Source organism: Rhodnius prolixus, unplaced genomic scaffold (genome assembly GCF_049639745.1).
Source record: "Rhodnius prolixus isolate KJV_2025 unplaced genomic scaffold, Rpr scaffold_30, whole genome shotgun sequence".
In the NCBI taxonomy this organism is placed as follows: Eukaryota; Metazoa; Arthropoda; class Insecta; order Hemiptera; family Reduviidae; genus Rhodnius; species Rhodnius prolixus.
In genome coordinates this window covers 104965-123587 of record NW_027411638.1, presented here as the reverse complement: position 1 = coordinate 123587, position 18623 = coordinate 104965, and the positions used below count along the sequence as shown (strand labels likewise).

At 32.5% G+C, this 18623-nt stretch overlaps 1 protein-coding gene across 3 annotated transcripts; it reads right to left on the bottom strand.

Moving 5' to 3' along the window:
- Positions 1-994: 994 nt before the first annotated feature.
- On the bottom strand, positions 995-17087 carry chn (zinc finger transcriptional factor charlatan). Of its 3 annotated transcripts, XM_074144088.1 has the most exons (10): positions 16898-17086; positions 8738-8861; positions 8228-8449; positions 7734-7955; positions 6889-7073; positions 6361-6448; positions 5620-5856; positions 5024-5338; positions 3803-3815; positions 995-2733 (listed from the first exon to the last, which is right to left on the bottom strand). In XM_074144088.1, the coding sequence occupies exons 2-9, from the start codon at positions 8788-8790 to the stop codon at positions 3809-3811; spliced, it is 1329 nt and encodes a 442-aa protein (XP_074000189.1). In that variant the 5' UTR covers positions 8791-8861; positions 16898-17086; the 3' UTR covers positions 995-2733; positions 3803-3808. The 3 variants fall into 3 exon arrangements, with proteins under 3 accessions (XP_074000189.1, XP_074000187.1, XP_074000188.1); XM_074144086.1 differs by lacking the exon at positions 3803-3815 and having other exon boundaries at positions 8738-8863; positions 16899-17087; XM_074144087.1 differs by having other exon boundaries at positions 995-3815.
- Positions 17088-18623: the final 1536 nt, after the last annotated feature.

Genomic DNA, 18623 nt, shown 5'->3' with positions numbered 1-18623 from the left:
ATAATTGGTGGTGTCAAGTGAATATTTATTTCTGAGGAAATTTTAGTGCAAATCAAAATTATTTAAATCGTCTGTAGAAAAGTAAAAAAAAGTAAAGTAATCGCCAATTTTTTCAGGCGGAATTTTTTAACAAATAAAAAGTAGCTACACCCGGGTATCTAACTTGGGATCTCCTTCTTACAAATGCACGTCCTTAGTCAGAACAACAACCACCACAAGCCTCTGTACACTCAGAGTGTTAACAGAACTTCTATTAACAAATCTAAGTATTTTTTACTTATATTAAACATTGACACAAATATGCATAAATCTGAAAGGGTTTCTTACTTTCAGTATTTTCTGTCTGGGGCAAAATGGTTTTGATTTTTATCATCAACTTATTTTGATTTTCAATTTACATTCTACTTGTGTGTTTCCACATTATTTTTCGTTTTGTTTTTTGTTTGTTTAATGTAATATTCTTCAGTAAATACGGATTGTATTTTTATTTTTTTTTGTAAGACATATTATTTGAATCAATGCATTTATAATAAATTTCCAGCTAAATACAACCTTATAAAGCAATAATAGTAATCAAATATAAACATGCTACGATCACGTTGAAAGCAATGTTGTCAACTTTGTTCACTGTTGTTTTGTTTTGGGATTTTATCATTGGGTGCACAATCATGAGTCAATGTAGTCGAATTTTTTGTTTGTTTATTTTCTCATAGTATGCTTGTCTGATTCATATGTATGCACAATTGTCTGAATTGCAAAATAAAATTTGAATATGAAATACGGAGGGGGGAAGGAGCCCCATAGAGCCAATGAACTTGAGGATTCTCCGCAAATCCTCTCTAAATAGGACAATCATGTTACTCTACTGCCTAAAGCAATAAGAGAATGTAGAACTGAACAAATTGGGACAAAATAAGGATGTCCACGTAAAACAAAAGGTGTAAAATAAATTAATGAAATCAAATAATCTTCAATTATTAAAGTATACAACAAATATTTAATAAAAATTACTTTTTATTTGGGACTACTTCAATATAACAATTTTCTAATAAATTTCCTTATTATCGAAGTAAGCTTGGCTGTTTCTTACGAGATAAATTTACAAACCAAAATAAAAATAAGAATAAGCTAACCAGTAACTTTCTGATTATTCATTCTAACAAGTAAAAAATTAATATGTAATTTGTTTTGACAATGCTCATTTTTTTAAAATTATCAGATCAGTCCAAAATAATGCCTTCGTTAACTTCTTTGAATATCAACCAGTTTGAATTCTTTGAAACTTTTATTTGACAACCCACCGTAGCTCATAAAGAACTAAAAAGGCAAATAATCAAAAGTTAATTTCTAACTTAATGCACTATTCTTTAGTCTCCTTGTCCAATAATCAGATACTTACAATTTTTATAGCAGAAAATTGTGAGCTGGTACTCTTCCAGGCTGTTAAGACAAGGATTTGCCTGTGACAGGATATTTTTTTCAAGAATTGATCAGCTGGCCTCTAAACATTAACTTTCAACATTGAAACAGCAAAAATCGTTTAAAAGTTACTGTGATGTGAAGGAATATTTATATATGCTGAGGTGATGGATATGTTCCAGAGGCAAACATAGCTCTTGCCGAGGACTCAAGAATTTTTCTTTCAACAGTGGTCTGGCGGTAATAGATTGAAAGGGCTCAGCAATGGGTTGTAGCTACCCTATACCAACTCTTTCCGAAGCTATGAACACCAATAACTCGAACATATTATGTGTTGCCCACGATTATATAATATTTGTTGCATCAATTAATAGGTAAAGAAGGGTTAATTTATCTACGAGTTAATCTTTCTCGTATAATAAATAGCTTGAAGGACATAGGCTTGATTCCACTAGGTGGTACTACATAGATAGCTTTAAAGAAAGAAAAGATGGGACTTTATTTTTAGGGCACGATTAAGGGTTCCTTTTTTCCAATCCAGCAATTTTGGAATGATCTGACTTCAATTAAAATTCCTTTCTGCGACAGGGCGAAGAAAAAATCTGCTTTAAAAAAAGAAGTTATTTTTTGCTAAAAATATTAAAGTACATCCTGGAACGAGGATAACAAAAAAACAGCGATTGGAAGTAGTAGAAAGCTCTTAAATGGACTATACAGAGATAAAAAATAAAATAACATTTTCATATTCCCAAAAAAGATAAATATCTTTTTCATTATTATTTTATTCATTTTGTTTATTATTTTTTTCATTTTCGTTAAGATATATGATTATTATAATTTGATAATAAATCTAAACTCTTTCTTGGGAAAAAAATCTTCATCGTGAAGCTATTCTTTAGACCATTATTACATAACAGTATCACAAGGCAAAATTGAATTATTTATCTTCCATTTTTGTTTTTTCATGGGTAATTGAAAATTCTTTTGGGACAGTGTAATGGTCCAAACCGATGGCGCATCATCTGTTTTAAAATTTATATATATTATATATTTTTATTTCATTAAACGCAGTGTAGTAATATACTAAATATTTAATATTTATCTTCTCCGTTCAGATCATTTTAACAGAAGATTCCCTCTTGAACGCTTTTCTTCTAGGTTTGTGCTAGACTTGATTTGTTGGTTTTTATTATTAAACAAATGGTTTTTTTTTTAAAACATATCTTTTGTTTTTATATACTTCTTCACACGTTTGTTTATTTCTTGCTTCAGGTAATCTTAGAATAGAACCAATATTTCCGTGGTTTTGATTTTCTGGAAAAAAAATGAAATAAAACTTATGAAATTAAATAATTAATTAGGAGAAACAAAAGTATAAGCGTTTTCTTTTTGATTTTTGTATATTTCAATTTTTTTTTTTTTTAATGTTAAACGGGAACGCAGTGTAAGTTCTTCTTTTGGTACCCCATTACTTTCAATTTATGCTATTATCTACTAAGATTAGTCTGAAGAGCTGTTATAGCTTCTGCCACAGCTACAGAAGCGGATTTTTGCATCATAAGAAAACAAGATTCTTGTGTATTAAGTTGGTCTCAATGAACCATAAACCATACCTTCGAGTAGTCGGCATGGTTTACAGTATGTACCAAAGCTTTTGCCATCAATTTACGCTCCACTAATCTGAACACTGATCGAAGTGAAACCTATTTTCTAAAAAGGAGTGTTTTTTTTTTTCCTTTTTTTTTAAAAAAAAATTATTATTCGCTAACGAAAACAGTAGATTAGATCTGGCCAACCAGATCATACCATACCATACCATACTCACACCATAACATTCTCATTTAAAAACAAGACGCAATGACGCACCTTTCATGTCAAATTTTCATGTCTTCCTCTTCCAGCTCAAAACCGGAATCTGGTACACATTCCAGAGCCCTTAGGGAGAATATTTCTTCCTCCATACCTGATAAATTTACTCAGGCTCATTAAAGCCTCGGAAGATAGGGATAAACACCTCCTATTGCTAGTACCCTTTACTCCAATCGTCCACTAGAAAGGTACATCCTTCTCGATCAGATGACTATCCAGACCCTTTAGAAATTCCCAGGTATCATCGCTAACTACCTAATGTCTCCCACACTCAGGTCCTCCAAAGACAGCTAGCTCTTGATATCGGAAACGCCTTAAATTACTCAAATTACTAACTGTTATGATTATGTAAAAGCTCAAAAAAATGAAGGCACGTATTTTGATGAATGAGCTTAACCTGTCAGTAAATAAACTATATTTAATTTTTAAGGAGACAAATGCTCATATTTGTTTCATCTAACTATTTTAATAATTAATTTTTAAGAAGTTAGCAAGTGATGATTTTTTTTTTTACCTTATTTTACCTCCTGATCAGCAGCAAGTAAGAAATAAAAGTGTTAATATTCTTTTTGAAACCACAATTATACAATTATTTACTTAATAGTTCAAATATAGAGACTTAAAATTTATAGTTTTGGGCAAACAGTTGTTTTGGTAGTATTTTCTTTAAAACCTCCATGTGGCTTTCCACATAATATCGATCTCAATTTTGTAATGAAGTTTTCTTTTTACAGAATCGGCTATAGTATAGTATCTAAAATAATCTATTATTTTCAGCCGCTTTACTCTTTACATTTTATAACCTAAATGTTCGTTTTATTAAAACTATGAATAACAGAAAATTTTACTGTTTTAAATGTTGCCTAGAATAAAAAACTTCTCTTATTACGATAGATGTGGAACGGTTCTAGATTTAAATGTCGTAGACCGTATTGTTGGACAAACCATTTTTTTAAGCATAATTACTTGAATCCATAAAAAAGTTTATTCGTGCATTAAACAATAAATCCTTCAAAAGGTCTAATTGTTGGTTTTACTCATATAATTTATTTTTAGGTTCACTTTGTGCTAAACCTTTACTTAACGTTTTTAAATCACAACAGCTTACCAGATCTCGCTATTTAGGGAACTACTCGAGCTAATTTGTTAGAGTTGTCATGAATTTTATATATGCTCATGAAATGTCTGAGCAGAAAAATCAACGTGACTACGTCTTAAAGATCTGTTTAAATTGAACTTTAATTGAATAGTTGGAAACGAGTTTCTTAATTCTTTAAAATCGAAAGCTGCCGTCCTATTGTCCGCGTTGGGGTACAACGCACTGCACCTTTTATAGACCTATGCGCCCTTAATGTTTTGGGATCTGGTATCAAAGATGATTAGAATTAACGGCCTTTTTGCCGGTTTATGGCTCAATAAGTAAGGCAATCTGAAAGTTCTGGAGCAAAGCGATTGAGATGCGAAGGTATTTTTCATTTCATAACAAAAAATCAGTGGTTGGTTTACCAAATTTGCCAAAAGAATGGTTGGTGAAGTATAGATAATGAAGGTTTACATTTTTGAGAATAAGGTTTAATCAGTTTTATATATATTTACTTTTAAATTACACGGTTTTTATGTACAATATTTTTGTAACAAGAAGTTTATTTGTCCTATTTCAGCACAAACCGCGAACGTAAACGTCCTAATCTTGGATACTGCATATTATAATCTCATAGATAAACAAAATGCTTACTGATGCTGTTGTAGTGTGTGAGAATTAAGCTGTGCTTGATCGTCCGCCAGGAATGAGCACTTGGCGCAAGTTCTTTTATTGTGCACTTTGAAGACATGTGTGGCCAGACGTTCCGCTCGGGCTGCTTTGTAGTCACACAAGGAGCATACATAAGGTTTAAGATGTGTATTGAGATGGCGTTTTAAACACCAATTGTCTAAACCAGTCCATGAGCAGTAACAGCACGAATAACGCCTTTCGCCAGTTCTTCGCGCTTTGCTACCATTTGATGTACTTTTCGTACCCGTAGTGGTACGCCCTTCACATCCTGGGACACTAATATACAATGGAAGTATTATAAGTTTTTGTATTCAAGTCCTTCATAAAGATCTTTATTAATTTCATCCAACCAACAAAACTTGCTCCTAAAATTTGAGGCGTTTGGAACTTTTTTGAGTCCATCTTCATATTATAAAAATACAATTTTATAGACTAAAGGTAGACTCAAAAAAGAATGAAACAGTTGTGAGGATCAAAGAATAATAAAAAATAATCTACTCACAATAATACAAGTATTTCTTATTATAAACAAAATATTGAAGTTTACACGCGCTTACCTAATCTGCGTTTTAGTTGTGTTCGTTTGTACAGTTGTTTGTGTTAACTGGTTTACTGTGGTTTGTTGAGGTTGGGCAGGAGGTGCCGGCACTGTCAGATACCGCGAATCTCTCTCCTTTTTAATGCGAGAAATATCGTATTCAGTTTCTCGATGCATCCTTACAAAGTGCTTTTTCACATGATCAGCTCGGTTGAACTGTTTGAGACATACGTAGCAGTGGAATGGTTTGTCGTCCCTTTAGAATTATAACAATAAAATAGGTTAAGCTCTTTAAATCTATTTGAATGGATGGAAATGAGTTATATTATGTAGAATAGAATAGCCAAATCCACTGCTATCCAATTATCATCTAAGTCTACATGAGAAACTAAGCTAACCATTTCTGACTTTTTCGCACATCTGCCTTTATTCCACTCTAAGAATCCTTTGCAGACTTTTTATGAGTTCTTGTTGATTGGTATGAGTAGCATATTTCGACAAAAAGGTTTCTAAGCCCCCCCATTAAGGCGACTATCAAACAACCCCTTCATAACTAAGGGGCCTACAGAGGAGTTTTCTATCTTTTTGATTGTAAACTGCCTGAGTCGGTTGTCACAGACATTCTATTGTGAACTAGATGAGCCCAAGTAAAATTGTTTAGGTAATTGCAGTGGATTTGACTTTGTATGCACTCTGTGGACTACAGTATTTCTAAAAATAAAAACATTACAAAATGCTATTAACCAACTAAAGTAAATACCTGTGTATATTCTCATGTCTCGTGAAGAGATCTCTCCTGTCAGTTGCGTATCCACAGTAATTGCAATTGTACCGCTTTGTGCCAACCGCTAAATAAACATAAATAAAAAAAATCAACATTAAATTCACAATTCTGTAAAAATAACTATCCACCAGTAAGTAAAATTGGTTCCATTTTTATTCAGCGAATTCTAAAACAATAACCACTATCAATAGAAGAAGTATTATTTGCTTTTTTAAAAATACAAGTTTTTATAAATGCAGGAGCTCAGCGCGTGAAACTAACACAAAAAGATATCTTTTTTATACATACGAGTATATATAAACATAAACATCATCATATTGTTGCAACAGGTCTACATCAACTTCATGAACATCCATGGATCATACGATTCGTTTTGGGTGATTAATAATAATGAAAAATATTGTCACGAGAATGAAGAAAAAAACAATTATTTGTCTAGTTAATTATGGTATTACTAAATAATCCTTTTTATTAAGATTAGACGCTTCCCCAAAAAACATTTACCTGTGTTGGTGGTAGTTTCTTGAGTAGCGGAAAGGGCCGCCTGCGTTGCTTTCTGCGTCTTAGTAGTAGTGTTGGTGGAGACAGTGGTGGTTGTAGTTTGGATGCTGGGTTGTTGATCTTGCTGAACCTGCACTGACTGCGCTGGTGGTTCTGCTTCAACCTTAGCCTTCAATCTCTCAAGGTACCTTTCAACATTCTCATTATTTTAAATTTATAGAAAAGATAGAACTATTAAGAAGTATTTGCACAGAGCTTGCAGAGAGAAAAAGCAGTTTTAGCTAGATGAGGAAAGCAACAGCAAGGAAGCAATAAATAGTGAACAAAAAAGTCGATTGCCAATAAAATCATAATCGCTGACTATCGCGATGATTATAAGATTGTAACTTCCCTAAATAATGCAATATTATCTTCTAGGATCATCCAAGGACTCCCTACAAAAGTTATTTGCTTTACAAGTGACCCTAACAAGCTTACTGATAGCGGTATTGCAGGTTCTGCTTGAGTGAAAAAGAGAACTACAACAGGTATTCTGGTAAACCTAAGGGTGAAGCAAGATGGAGATTCTTCCAACTTTTCAAAGCAGTTTCTCGGGCATCTTGGAGCTTGTTTGAGAGCTCCTAGACGCGTAAAAGTGCCGTGGCTCAATAGTTAACCTTGCTAATCAGGAGCTGTCACGATTTGATTCTAATGGTCCGCTTGATGCCCCTCTTTTTTCTTATCCCTTTATATTACTTTATTATTAGGCTGTCTTGTATAAACGGCGCGATACCACATACACAGTATTTAACTGGGTGAAAAAAAAATTAAGTTTAAAAATAATTAAAACTATTTAAGATTTCACTTACCTAGTGACTTCATCGAGTGCTGGACTTTCTTTACACCAAGCATTGGAGACAGTATCCGTAGTAGTGAGTTCATGCTGTCTCGCAAGATGCATCCTGACGCATCTAGCCCATGCGCTGGCGTAAGGACAACGTGGACACTGAAATACCCTCAGATTGGCATGAGTGCCCAGCCAGTGTTCAGCAATGCGTGATAGGAAACCGACGCATTCGCATTCATTGCACCTGAAATGGTAAGAATTATAAATTCTAAAATGAGATGAAATAAACAAAAATTTGTAAATACTTGACAAATTAAAAGTGACTCTTTTTTTCAATTACAAAAAATAATTTTGCATTTTAATTTGGATGTAGATGTATTCTGAAAAACGGTGTTATTTTAAACTTCTCTAAAAGTTTAGTTTAATTTCAAACTGAATGAATTCTATCTCATGCTTTTAACTAATTAAGTAATTAAGGCAGCACTAGTGTATGTTTTTTTCTTGTTGTAGACTTGCCTAAATAGATTTTGGGCAGGGTTGAATGAAGCTATGTTGGATTGGGTCCATGATAAAGCCTCATCGCTAGCTATCCACGTGTCTGCTAAGCTCGTACCTTCAGAGGCCTCTCTTACGATACTACCATCGGCTTCGAATTCAGCCATTCCGCCTTGCTGTTGATGCTGGACCAGAACTTGAGTGGCTGTTTGCTGCGATTCATTGGAACCTCCATACAGCTTCCTTAAATATATAACAAAACCTAGAGTTTCGAAAGAAATATCAACATTACGGCTGTATTAAATAAAAAAGTAAATATTTGATTTTGGTTCTGAGTAGATGCTTCAAACCACTTTATAATTAAATCTATTATTATTATTTTTTTTTTTAAAAGAGGTTTTCATTTGATTTCTATCGACTGGGTCAAAAATTGTTACATCTTGTTGTAATCACAAAAATGGCTATCATCGTTTGAGAATACATTTTGAGTAGGTTGAGCTCTATTTAAAGCTAAATTAAGTAACATATTACCTCGTGATTTCCTTGAACATATCCTCATAGGAGTCAATGACGTCGGCACTCATGTCGCTGGAGTCACTGTGACCAGTAAGGACATGCACTGCAACGGTAGTTCTCGTGGTAGCAATTTTTCCGGCTGGAATAAGACCAGTTTTAAAATATAAATAAAAACAAACAAAATCATATTTCAAAGGATCCATATAACTTTCCGCTAGTGATGCAACAATGTTTACACTTGATGGTAAATTTTCACATCAAAACAGAACACCCAACTAATTCACTCGAAAGAACTTGCATAAAAACACATTACAATTTGAATATTCTCCACGTACGCAAAGCAACCTTAAATCGTAGTCTAATAAAATTTTGATTATTTTAATTGAAATTTGTGAGTATTCTTTTTCAAAGACATAATCCCTCAACAATTTGCATTAAAATTCTATAAATCAGAACAGTTAATCAGAATAAAAATGTTTATAAAATCGCTGAATAGCAATTTCAGTGTATACTCAAAAGCTGCAGTGGCATAATTTGTAAGGTTCAATCGAACGAACGAAAGGAGCAAACGCAGGAAAATAGTTGAATACAAGTGGTTTCAAAATTGCATTTAGTGTAAAACCTTTTATGAAACACAATAATTGTTCAGAAGATACCAACAACATAATGCAACTGCACCTGAAGGATTTAGTTTACTTAACATTAAACTCTGATTTTATTAACTTCATGAAAGTACTTCATAGTTTGATGCAAACACTTTTCTGATTCGTTTTATATGTTCTATGATGTTGGTTTTGACTATAATCGACACATTGTGTCGTATGGCTTACTTTATTTTGCAACACTAGTCTGTTATTGAAAATTGTAGAGTGAAAATACGGATCTCATTCACACAGGCTCTTCACAGTGGCAGGAAATACACAACACATGTGGAGGCAAGTATTCTATACCTACTTATGCCAAAGCTACATAGCGTTACATTGATTGAACGCCTTTGCGATACATGTGTTTATTCAATCTGCGTTCATCCAACTGATTTGACAACTGGTCTTGTTTCAGTAAGTTAAAGTGAATTTTTTTTTCCCCTGGCTTTTGTCTGAAACTTCAGCTACCATTATTGCTTGGACTATTGGTGAGTCCACGCTTTGTTGGAAGCACAATTTTGCCATGTCATAAATAGCACAGGTACTTTGAAAATAATATTTGTACATTGATCATCAGTTTTGTCATTAACAAGAATCAAATTTATCGCCAAAATTATGAATTTCAAGAAATTCGGTTAACTTTCATCAAGATTTTGTTGGAAACGTCAAGTTCTGACACTCTAAATTATATAAAAACTTTTATTTCAAACATTTTACAGAAAAAAAAAGTCTTCTTAAAAGAATGCTGAGGAAACTAGTGAATCACTCTTCTTGTAATTACAGTTTTGGAGTTTAATTACAGTGAACCTATACAATACTGAAAGGAACAAAGTTTGGAGCTTAAAACTTCAAAGTTCAAAGAGAAGTTTGAAAGTAACTTCGAGAATTAATTAAGAGAAAATCGAGTGAGATCTTTTATTGTTTTTCGATTCTTTCTTATTGAAGCATCAAAAAATGTACCCTTATATCTAACATCTACACACTACGAATGGTAGACAGGTTTTTCTTTTTTCTTTCTCTTACTCTTCATAAAAAGGAAGTATTGCAATCAGGCAGATTATAGCTTTTTAGTTTTCACTAGAAATACCCAACAATATTTACGAAGACAATTCTTTTTTTTTTTTAAATAGTTGGTCTGTGTTCTTATCAATCTTGACTCAAAACGAAAATTGTGTTTCAAACTTTATCACAAAATATGTACACATTACTTACACACAAGCAAAATTACCAATTTATTTGCATTAAAATCTTCATTACACTGTTTAGGCAATGCTGAACGATGGATGGGAAATGGATATCATTTGCTGGGAAAAAGGATAGGGAAAACCTACAGGAAGTGAAGACATGTTTAATTCTTTTGTTTCTGTAGGGAATGATAGGATAGGGAATGACAAAGTCTGCAGGGGTAGGATGACAATGTAGAGTGAAAAGGAGTGTTTCAGCAGATGTTTTTTTGGATAAAGGAGTGTTCAGGGATTATGCAAGCTTTGATCTCATGCGGTAAGTCAATGCTATAGAACGTCAAGGATGATAGGTCACAAGTCTGATAAATTTTCTTTTCTGTGTAGTCTGGAGTTTCTTGATGTTGTTAGGTGTAGCTGGCGTAGAGTAACATTGGCCCTGATGACCACTTTGAACTCCTGTTCGTTCTACAAAGTCAACTTTGAGTCTCGTGAGAGTAAAGGGAAAAAGCTGTCTTGTAGTCAGTTTACTGGACTTTGTCTTGAACGTGAGTAGAGAAGGTCAATTTGTGGTTTCAAAATTAAACCGAGATATATGGCTTGGTTAGACCATTGAATTAGAATATTGTTGTGGTCTAATTTGTTTGTTGAAGAAGGGTCACTGTTAGGGAAGAATATAGCGTTAATTATCTCATACCTTATTTTGATTTTCCATTTAGTATAAAATTTAGTCAGTTCGCTAAATTAAGTCTGTCAATGATAGAGTCGTTTCTCCATGACGTCGCGTACAAAGCCACGTCATCGTTCTCCACAACAAGATTGCTAGGAGTAGATTTAGGGAATGGTTTTATGTATGAGATGAACAGCATAAGATCCAGGTTAGAATATTGAGGAACGCCCGCTGCGATAAACAGATTTAGCCTACTGTAACTGACTGTCAGACGAATTCAAGCAATATATTCACTTAATTGATTTAATATAAATTAGCTTCTAGAAACAGTTTAATTATACCTGCTATTGCTTGTACGTTAAAAAAAAAATATAAACCTAACTTATAATAAACAGGGGCAAAAAATAATACAATATAGCCTGCCAATAATTAAATATAAATCTATTTCCGTTTCCATATTATTTTCAAGATGTAAGTTTAATAAATTATAAAAATAAATTTTATGCGCTTAAGGCAAGCACAAACTAATAATCACTTTTTTCAAAAATTTAAACATTTTTGAGCCGTTTTGATCGAAAAATTCTATTAATAGTAATCGCATGTGATATGGTTTTAGATGGTAATGCAATAATCTTCGTATGATCCAAAAACAGTGTTAATACTTTAGGGCATGGAATGTTGAAAGTAATATTAAAATTGTCAATGAAATAGAAAAAGTTTAGAATTTAAATTTAAGTAAATAGTAGTTAGCAAGGTTAGTTTATCCGAAATGGGATTAAACAAATTAAGTTTCGATGTTTTCTGTAAAGGTCTCTTATGATCTCCTAGTAAGAAGCTGAAAAACTTCAGTAGGCCTCAAAATACTTGAGATCATCTCAAATCTCATCCCAAAAGAAAGATAAGATCTGGTATTTAGCTATTCTCTTAATCATGTCTTCAATATTTTTTTTTTTTTAAATTTCGCCTTTCAAAATGACGTGTTTTTCATTTGAAGCATTTTCAAAGATTAATGTAATTTTAATGAAAATGCGAAGATGTTTAGAAAACAAACGAATATACAGAATAGCTTAGAATTTAAAACAGTACCATAATTTGCATTGCGAAGCATTTCGAAGAGAACCGTTTTCTTTACTAGCCTCGCAGAAGTATGCGAGATGTTTTGGACTAAGAGTGTGTAGGGGATAGTACTAGGTCACCAGTACTGGGTCAAGGACAGGTTCGTGAGTTTGCGACGGAGAGTTAAGGCAGGAAGTGGGTGTCCACGTGGGTTGTTTGGCGGTCAGGGGCAGCCACACGATAAACACCTCATGTTTACCCCCTCAAGGCTCAGAGGGTCGCCCTGAACATGCCGGCTCCTTCAATAAATACAAAGCTTCATTCAAGGATTACACCAATTGTACTATAAATTTGGTTATCTAGTTTATAGGCTTTTGCATCTTATTAATAAAGCATTAAATGTAGGATGTACAAACTACTTAACCCATTGGATAAGCATCTAGTGGGTGAGAAAACAATATTGCAGAGGAGAGCATCTTAAGGCGGGCTAAATCGGCATCTCAGGATAATTAGAAAACCCTTAATTAAAAAAGAATGCCTTCCAAGTTCCGTGATGTTTCACTGATCAGTGGCTGTCAAAAGTAACAGAAATCCATTTTAGTCTACAAATTAAAAAAAAAAAGCGATAATTTTCAAGTAGAATTTCAAACAGAATATTTAAAAAAGCACTTTTTTGAGACTTAAGTTCAAAGCTACCACTTTCAATCCCTTCTCTTAAACTTTGTAAGAGAATTTTCACAATTTCAGTGGATATTTTCTTCCATTTATTTCCTCCCAAATAAGAGAGATATTTCTCTTGTAGCTGTAAAAGGATCTACAGATCATTTCATTGTAGTCTGCATTCCATCAGGTTGTTTTACTTTAGTAACTTTTTGTAATCAAAGTATTACATTTTTATGTAGTATTCAAACTGGATTACAAAAACTTCCTACGCCTTTTTAATGTACAGGCCCAAATTTCAGAAAAGTTTAAAAACAACAGTTTCAATAGCGAATAGCGGAGATTTTCGCGATTATGCGTTTTTGAAAGTCAGTTTTCTGTAGCACACATTGATGAAAATAGAAATTAGAATATTGGAAAAGACTTCAATACTTCCTTTAACCAAAAAAATAATAAATTGCAGGATATATAGAAGTTTGAATACAATTTTATTGAATTTAAGATGTTAAGTTTTGAATCGAAACATTCACTACAGTTTCATTTAAAGGTTCTTTATTTTTATTTTTTCTGCAATTCGAATTAAAACTATTGTCTTTAAAATTCTTGGATTTAAGTATACCTTAAGTATTATGGATTTAATGAAATTTTTGTGAGAACCTCTCAGGAAATTGCCCAACTTAAAAGTGCTCCTTCCTGCAAACTAACTGTTCCATAGGCTAATGTAGATTAAAAATAGTAAATGCAAGCATTATTCCCAGTTTGCGGAAATACGGTTAACCAAAAATGCGATTTTGCGGAGTACTGAAGATTTGAAGAGAACACTTCACTACGATATTCTATAAATATTAATTTTGTTACAATTTTCTAGAAAACATGATTATTTTTAATGTGTTTGGAAATTTGAAAAGTCTATGATGTTAATTTCATTATGGTAGGGTTTCTTTCACTGCTTAACGATTTCTGTAACACAGTGAGAATCTAAAGTTATTGTCCTTATATTTATTTGAAGAGAACAAATAGACTGAAGAGAATTTCTCGTTTAAAAGTTCTGTATTTCGCACTAAATACTAAAAGGTTAAGCAGGGCCATTTACAGCAATAAAAGTCCTGGGATAGAACATTGTATTGCAGGTTTCAGGTCTTATACCTGCTGTTATGTACCCGCTACCTGCTAACTTATAAAGGTAAAGTAACAGGACCTTTTAAATTCTAAGTACTCCTTTAAAATATAAGATTTTTGGAAAAATTGCCCAAAATAGAATTAGAAGTTTTATATTTAAGCAAAAAACAGTATAGAGCGGTATTCTAATAAAATTCATTAAAACTTTTGTTCTGAGAGATGAAAAACCAAATTATTAATCAATTCTGTGAGGTTGCACTTAACAGTAAACCTCTTTTAAGCTTGAAATTCCAGCGATGCTTTTAATGTTTGGAATAATTATGCAGTGTATACCAAATTGAACTGGCTACTATATTTCAGAAGGTGGTACTACCGTTTTTTCTCAACCGTTTTCAAGAAATTTATAAAGATGGATTTAATTTTTGAATCAAATTTAATTATAAAAAACTCGAAGGGCATTAAATTTTCTTTTGATATACATTTTTTTGGTTTCTATTGTTAAAAGAGGTGTTATCATTATAGTACTTCGTTCCTTTCTACTTCGTCTTACTCCTTGATAGCAGTAAAAAGATCGCAATCATATCTTGTTTTGGATATAGTTCTCGCACCGAGAATCACCGTTTTTAAGGCTTTTGGGCACGAAGTAGGTGTTTTTTTTTAATCAGAAAGTCCATAGTAGATACATGGATGTGAGCTCTCGAACTCAAAAGAAGGAAAATTACAGATAGCTCAAATGTTATTATTTTGTCAGTTGATCAAAACACAAGATTCCTCGAAAATATGTTATCTTGGTCTGGCCAAGATCGACAACTATCTTACTACTAGTGAAATTAACACAAAACACGAAAGAAATCCCTAAAGATGCAACTAAATGTGTAGTTCGAAACGTTAAAGTAAAGGTTTATTTTATTTTTTTCTTTTTCTATTTATAAACTGACCAAAACTCAAAATTTATAAAAAAATAAAAATCTTATCTGGTCAATTATCGCTACTATCTTATCTCAAACGTTATGCATATTTGGTTCGCGTTATCCCATGTTACCTGACACGGTAACTTATAGATGTAAATCCCTAAATAATTTTTTAACTGAATAGGTATTGGAGATATACTTCCAGCTTTACTTTTAACCTCGTCTATACTTTACAAATGTAAATCTAAAATTTTATTGTAATTATTCAAAATAAAAATTGTACTAGAAGAAAGGGTAGCGAGATAGGTTTACCTCAAAACTAAAGTGTAGTTCTGTTTGTGGTAAGGTGTAAAAAAAATTAGAATATTGTTAGTAAAAAAATATTTTTCACAAAATTCAGAGTTGGTGGTGTGTTCATAACAGATCTTTAAATGTGCCTGTATTTTCATTTTTTTAAAAAAATAATATGCTACAATTACTATGCCTCAAATCAATTACCGAAACCCGCTTCTTTTGAACGAAGCAGCATTATTTGGCAACTTCTACAAGCCTATTGTAGGGGAATCGATATTTACTGTAAAAAGTTTCAAATAAAAGTAATAGACACGTAAATTGTGAGCACGCAAAAGTTTAAAGGCAGTCTTTAGAATCGTTTTTGAAATATCCCTTTCATATAAAAATACACATAAAACTGTTGAGTAATGTCGCACTTTATTTCAAACAAATTGTTTTTCCCCCTAATTTTGAATAATGAATGTATATTTAATTCTCAATAATATTATACAGATAATAGAACCTCGAAACAGCACTCTAAAGGAAGCCTAATTTCAACCTTCTACCCAGAAATTCTCCCGTATAAAAATAAAATGAACTCTCACTCAAAAACAAAAACAAAAACCCCAAAATTTTTTAATGAAAATAATAGTTCTAAAAATGTATGAATCGGAAAAGCGATTGCAGTAAAGTGTAATAAGTGAGGTTGAAAATTTTTTATACTGATACCTACATTTTTAGCTAACGTAAAAACAAAAAATTAATTAAAAGCCTTGGAACGAACAGTTAATAAGCAAAAAACGCATAATCTGTAAAATCGATTGGAGTTAAGTGTGACACGTCAGGTTGGAAAATTGTTCTAATACTTAGATACTAAATCTCTAAACATTCAAGAATATTTTTTTAATTTCCAGAATATCCTCTCTCAAAACAAAACAAAAAATTAAATCAAATAAATAATAATAAATAACATGCATTTCGGTGTGAAAACTAATAAATCTGACAATAATGCGATAATTTTCTTTTGACTAGTAATAAGCGTAAGCAATAATAATATAAAATAATAATAATTAAAAAAAAACACCCAATTAATAGTAATTTGTGTCATGAAATGAGGGGTGACCATAACTACAGTAATGCAAATGTACATATACCTGAATCGATATTAAAATTAGTACTATACTATTTCCAATCTTATACTCATTTTTACTAGGAGGTTTATGATCATTATTTCTTTTGATAAGAACATCTTACTCTTAAAAATATCAGAATATATTCTAAAATAAATATTAAAAAAGGAAAAATGCAAAAGATTTGGAGAAGTGTTAATTTTGATAAAAGATAAGTATCTTAAATTTTTTTTGGTAACCCCAAAAAGCAAAATTCGTAGCTTTTTCTTTTTTACAAAAAAAAAAAAGAATTTATAACAGCAAAATAATTTCAAGTGGAAACACGGTTTAAATAATTATTTTTTTGGAAAACAATTAAAAAAAAAAAAAATTGCTAATATAAAATAAGTGAGTGAAATTTAATTTGTCATATTACTGTCAAAAAAAAAAAAAAAAAATCGCTATAATTACGTTCTCTGCTGAAATAGAAAACAAAAAAATAAATAAATACGTGCATTAATCAACTCAAACTAGTTATAGTATAGAAATTACCTTTTTTTTTGCCTGTATAGTATAAAATAAAAGATAAAAATAATATTTTTAATAAAATAAAATATAAAAATATGGAAACATGGCTGCCGCTTTGTCTGTAACACTGGAATAGAAAATAAATACGTCACTCAGAACTCACACAGCTTACCGAGACAAACTAAACAGAAGTTTTAGACTGGTGTTAGCAACTCACACAGTGAGAGACCTTTTGCAAGCCCCCTTTCAAGGGGTTAGGGGTGGCCTGGTTTCCATGGCAACCACTTCGACCATCAATGTAATCCACAGCCACAGCTAACTCTATATAATATAACTAAAAAAGGCTCTAAATACGTATATACACTGTATCAGTTTTTGTGCTCTACAATTATAAATTCGGGTAATTCATTATTAAATAAAGAATAATTAATATTGAGAACGATTTACCAAGCTAGGCCGAGAGGACACACGTAGGCTTTTTCTGGTACCCACAATTCTGTATACTGTAAAGAGTGTTGCATTTCCTCAGTTAGCTAGTGCACCACTTATCTTGACCATCCAAAATCCTTGATCCATTTCCGGGGCCAGTGGAATGGACAAATATGGCAACATGCTGGCCATAAGGGCCAACCTCATCAACCCATATGTTCCACCGGCCGTAGATGGCTCGGGGTATCTTCCGGAACAGCTATTAGGACTTCAACGATGGGTCAGTCTAAAGGATCGCCCAGTCCAGGTCCAAAACTACCTGTAGAACCTCTAATCTCGAACCTACTTTAAGTAACAGCATCACAGTATGGACTCTGCAACTTTCTTCTGCTGTGACAGCAGTTACTAGTATAGTAACTATAACCATACTCGCCGCTTTCTTGATGCTGGAACTGTGAAGGCAAATACATTTTCAGCCGTTAAATGTTTTGCTGAAATGCCAAGTTTGAAGATAATTTTTCGGCCTGAAGTGTCGTCACTGAACAAAATTTAACTTTTTAAAGATTCTTTTTTTTTTTGAAAATATCACCTAAGTAAATCTATAAATTGAAAAATTCATTCAGCAACGAGAAATGTTCTTGAATCGTGGAAATTTACCATTTATTTAGCTCTTCGTAATAACTATAGATAAGTGGCGCATTACCTTGGAAGGAAGTCCACCCACGAACTCCTTAAGTGCTGCTCTTAATCGAATTCTCCTAGAAATTATTCAGACACAGTTTATTTAATGAACACCAAAGTTTTAAAAAAATCTTAGGTTTCTTTTTTAATGATTTAAAGCGCGTCAATATCTGAGGTTATTGGAGCCCAGTGCACTGCCGGCTCCAGACAGTGTTCTGTCCATCACTATCCATCACCGGACGGACAGTGAGCTGTAAGAAGCTCCTAGGAAGAGAAAATCTAAGAACCCAGCAGCTGGAACTCCGCGTAGGTATCCAATACGCTAAGCGCATAGCTAATCCCTTCCCTGTCAAATAAATATTTATTACAAAGAAAATTTGGGAATTTTATCTATTATAGAAAAAGAGAAAAAAAATGGTCAAAGTTGGGTGTTTTTCAACGTTACAGCTTTTTCATGCACTTTTTGACGATCAACCCTTATACAACTGTCCTACCGGACAGTTTTAATGAAGAAATATCTTTTTTTGTTTGTATGCTTTGTTACAGCTCTCAGTTATCGTAGCTCATAGAAAATTATACTTAGTTCCTTTCTTAATTAGTGTTATAGGGAAGGGATTAGCTATGAGGTTAGCATACTGGA

Bases quoted from the DNA above. Each gene is read 5' to 3' on its own strand.
- chn (XM_074144086.1), bottom strand. From the start codon at position 8,790: ATGAGTGCCGACGTCATTGACTCCTATGAGGATATGTTCAAGGAAATC. The intron at 7,074-7,733 runs GTAAGTGAAATC...GAATGTTGAAAG, and splicing joins GCACTCGATGAAGTCACTAG to GTACCTTGAGAGATTGAAGG. The intron at 6,449-6,888 runs GTAAATGTTTTT...ATGTTTATTTAG, and splicing joins AGAAACTACCACCAACACAG to CGGTTGGCACAAAGCGGTAC.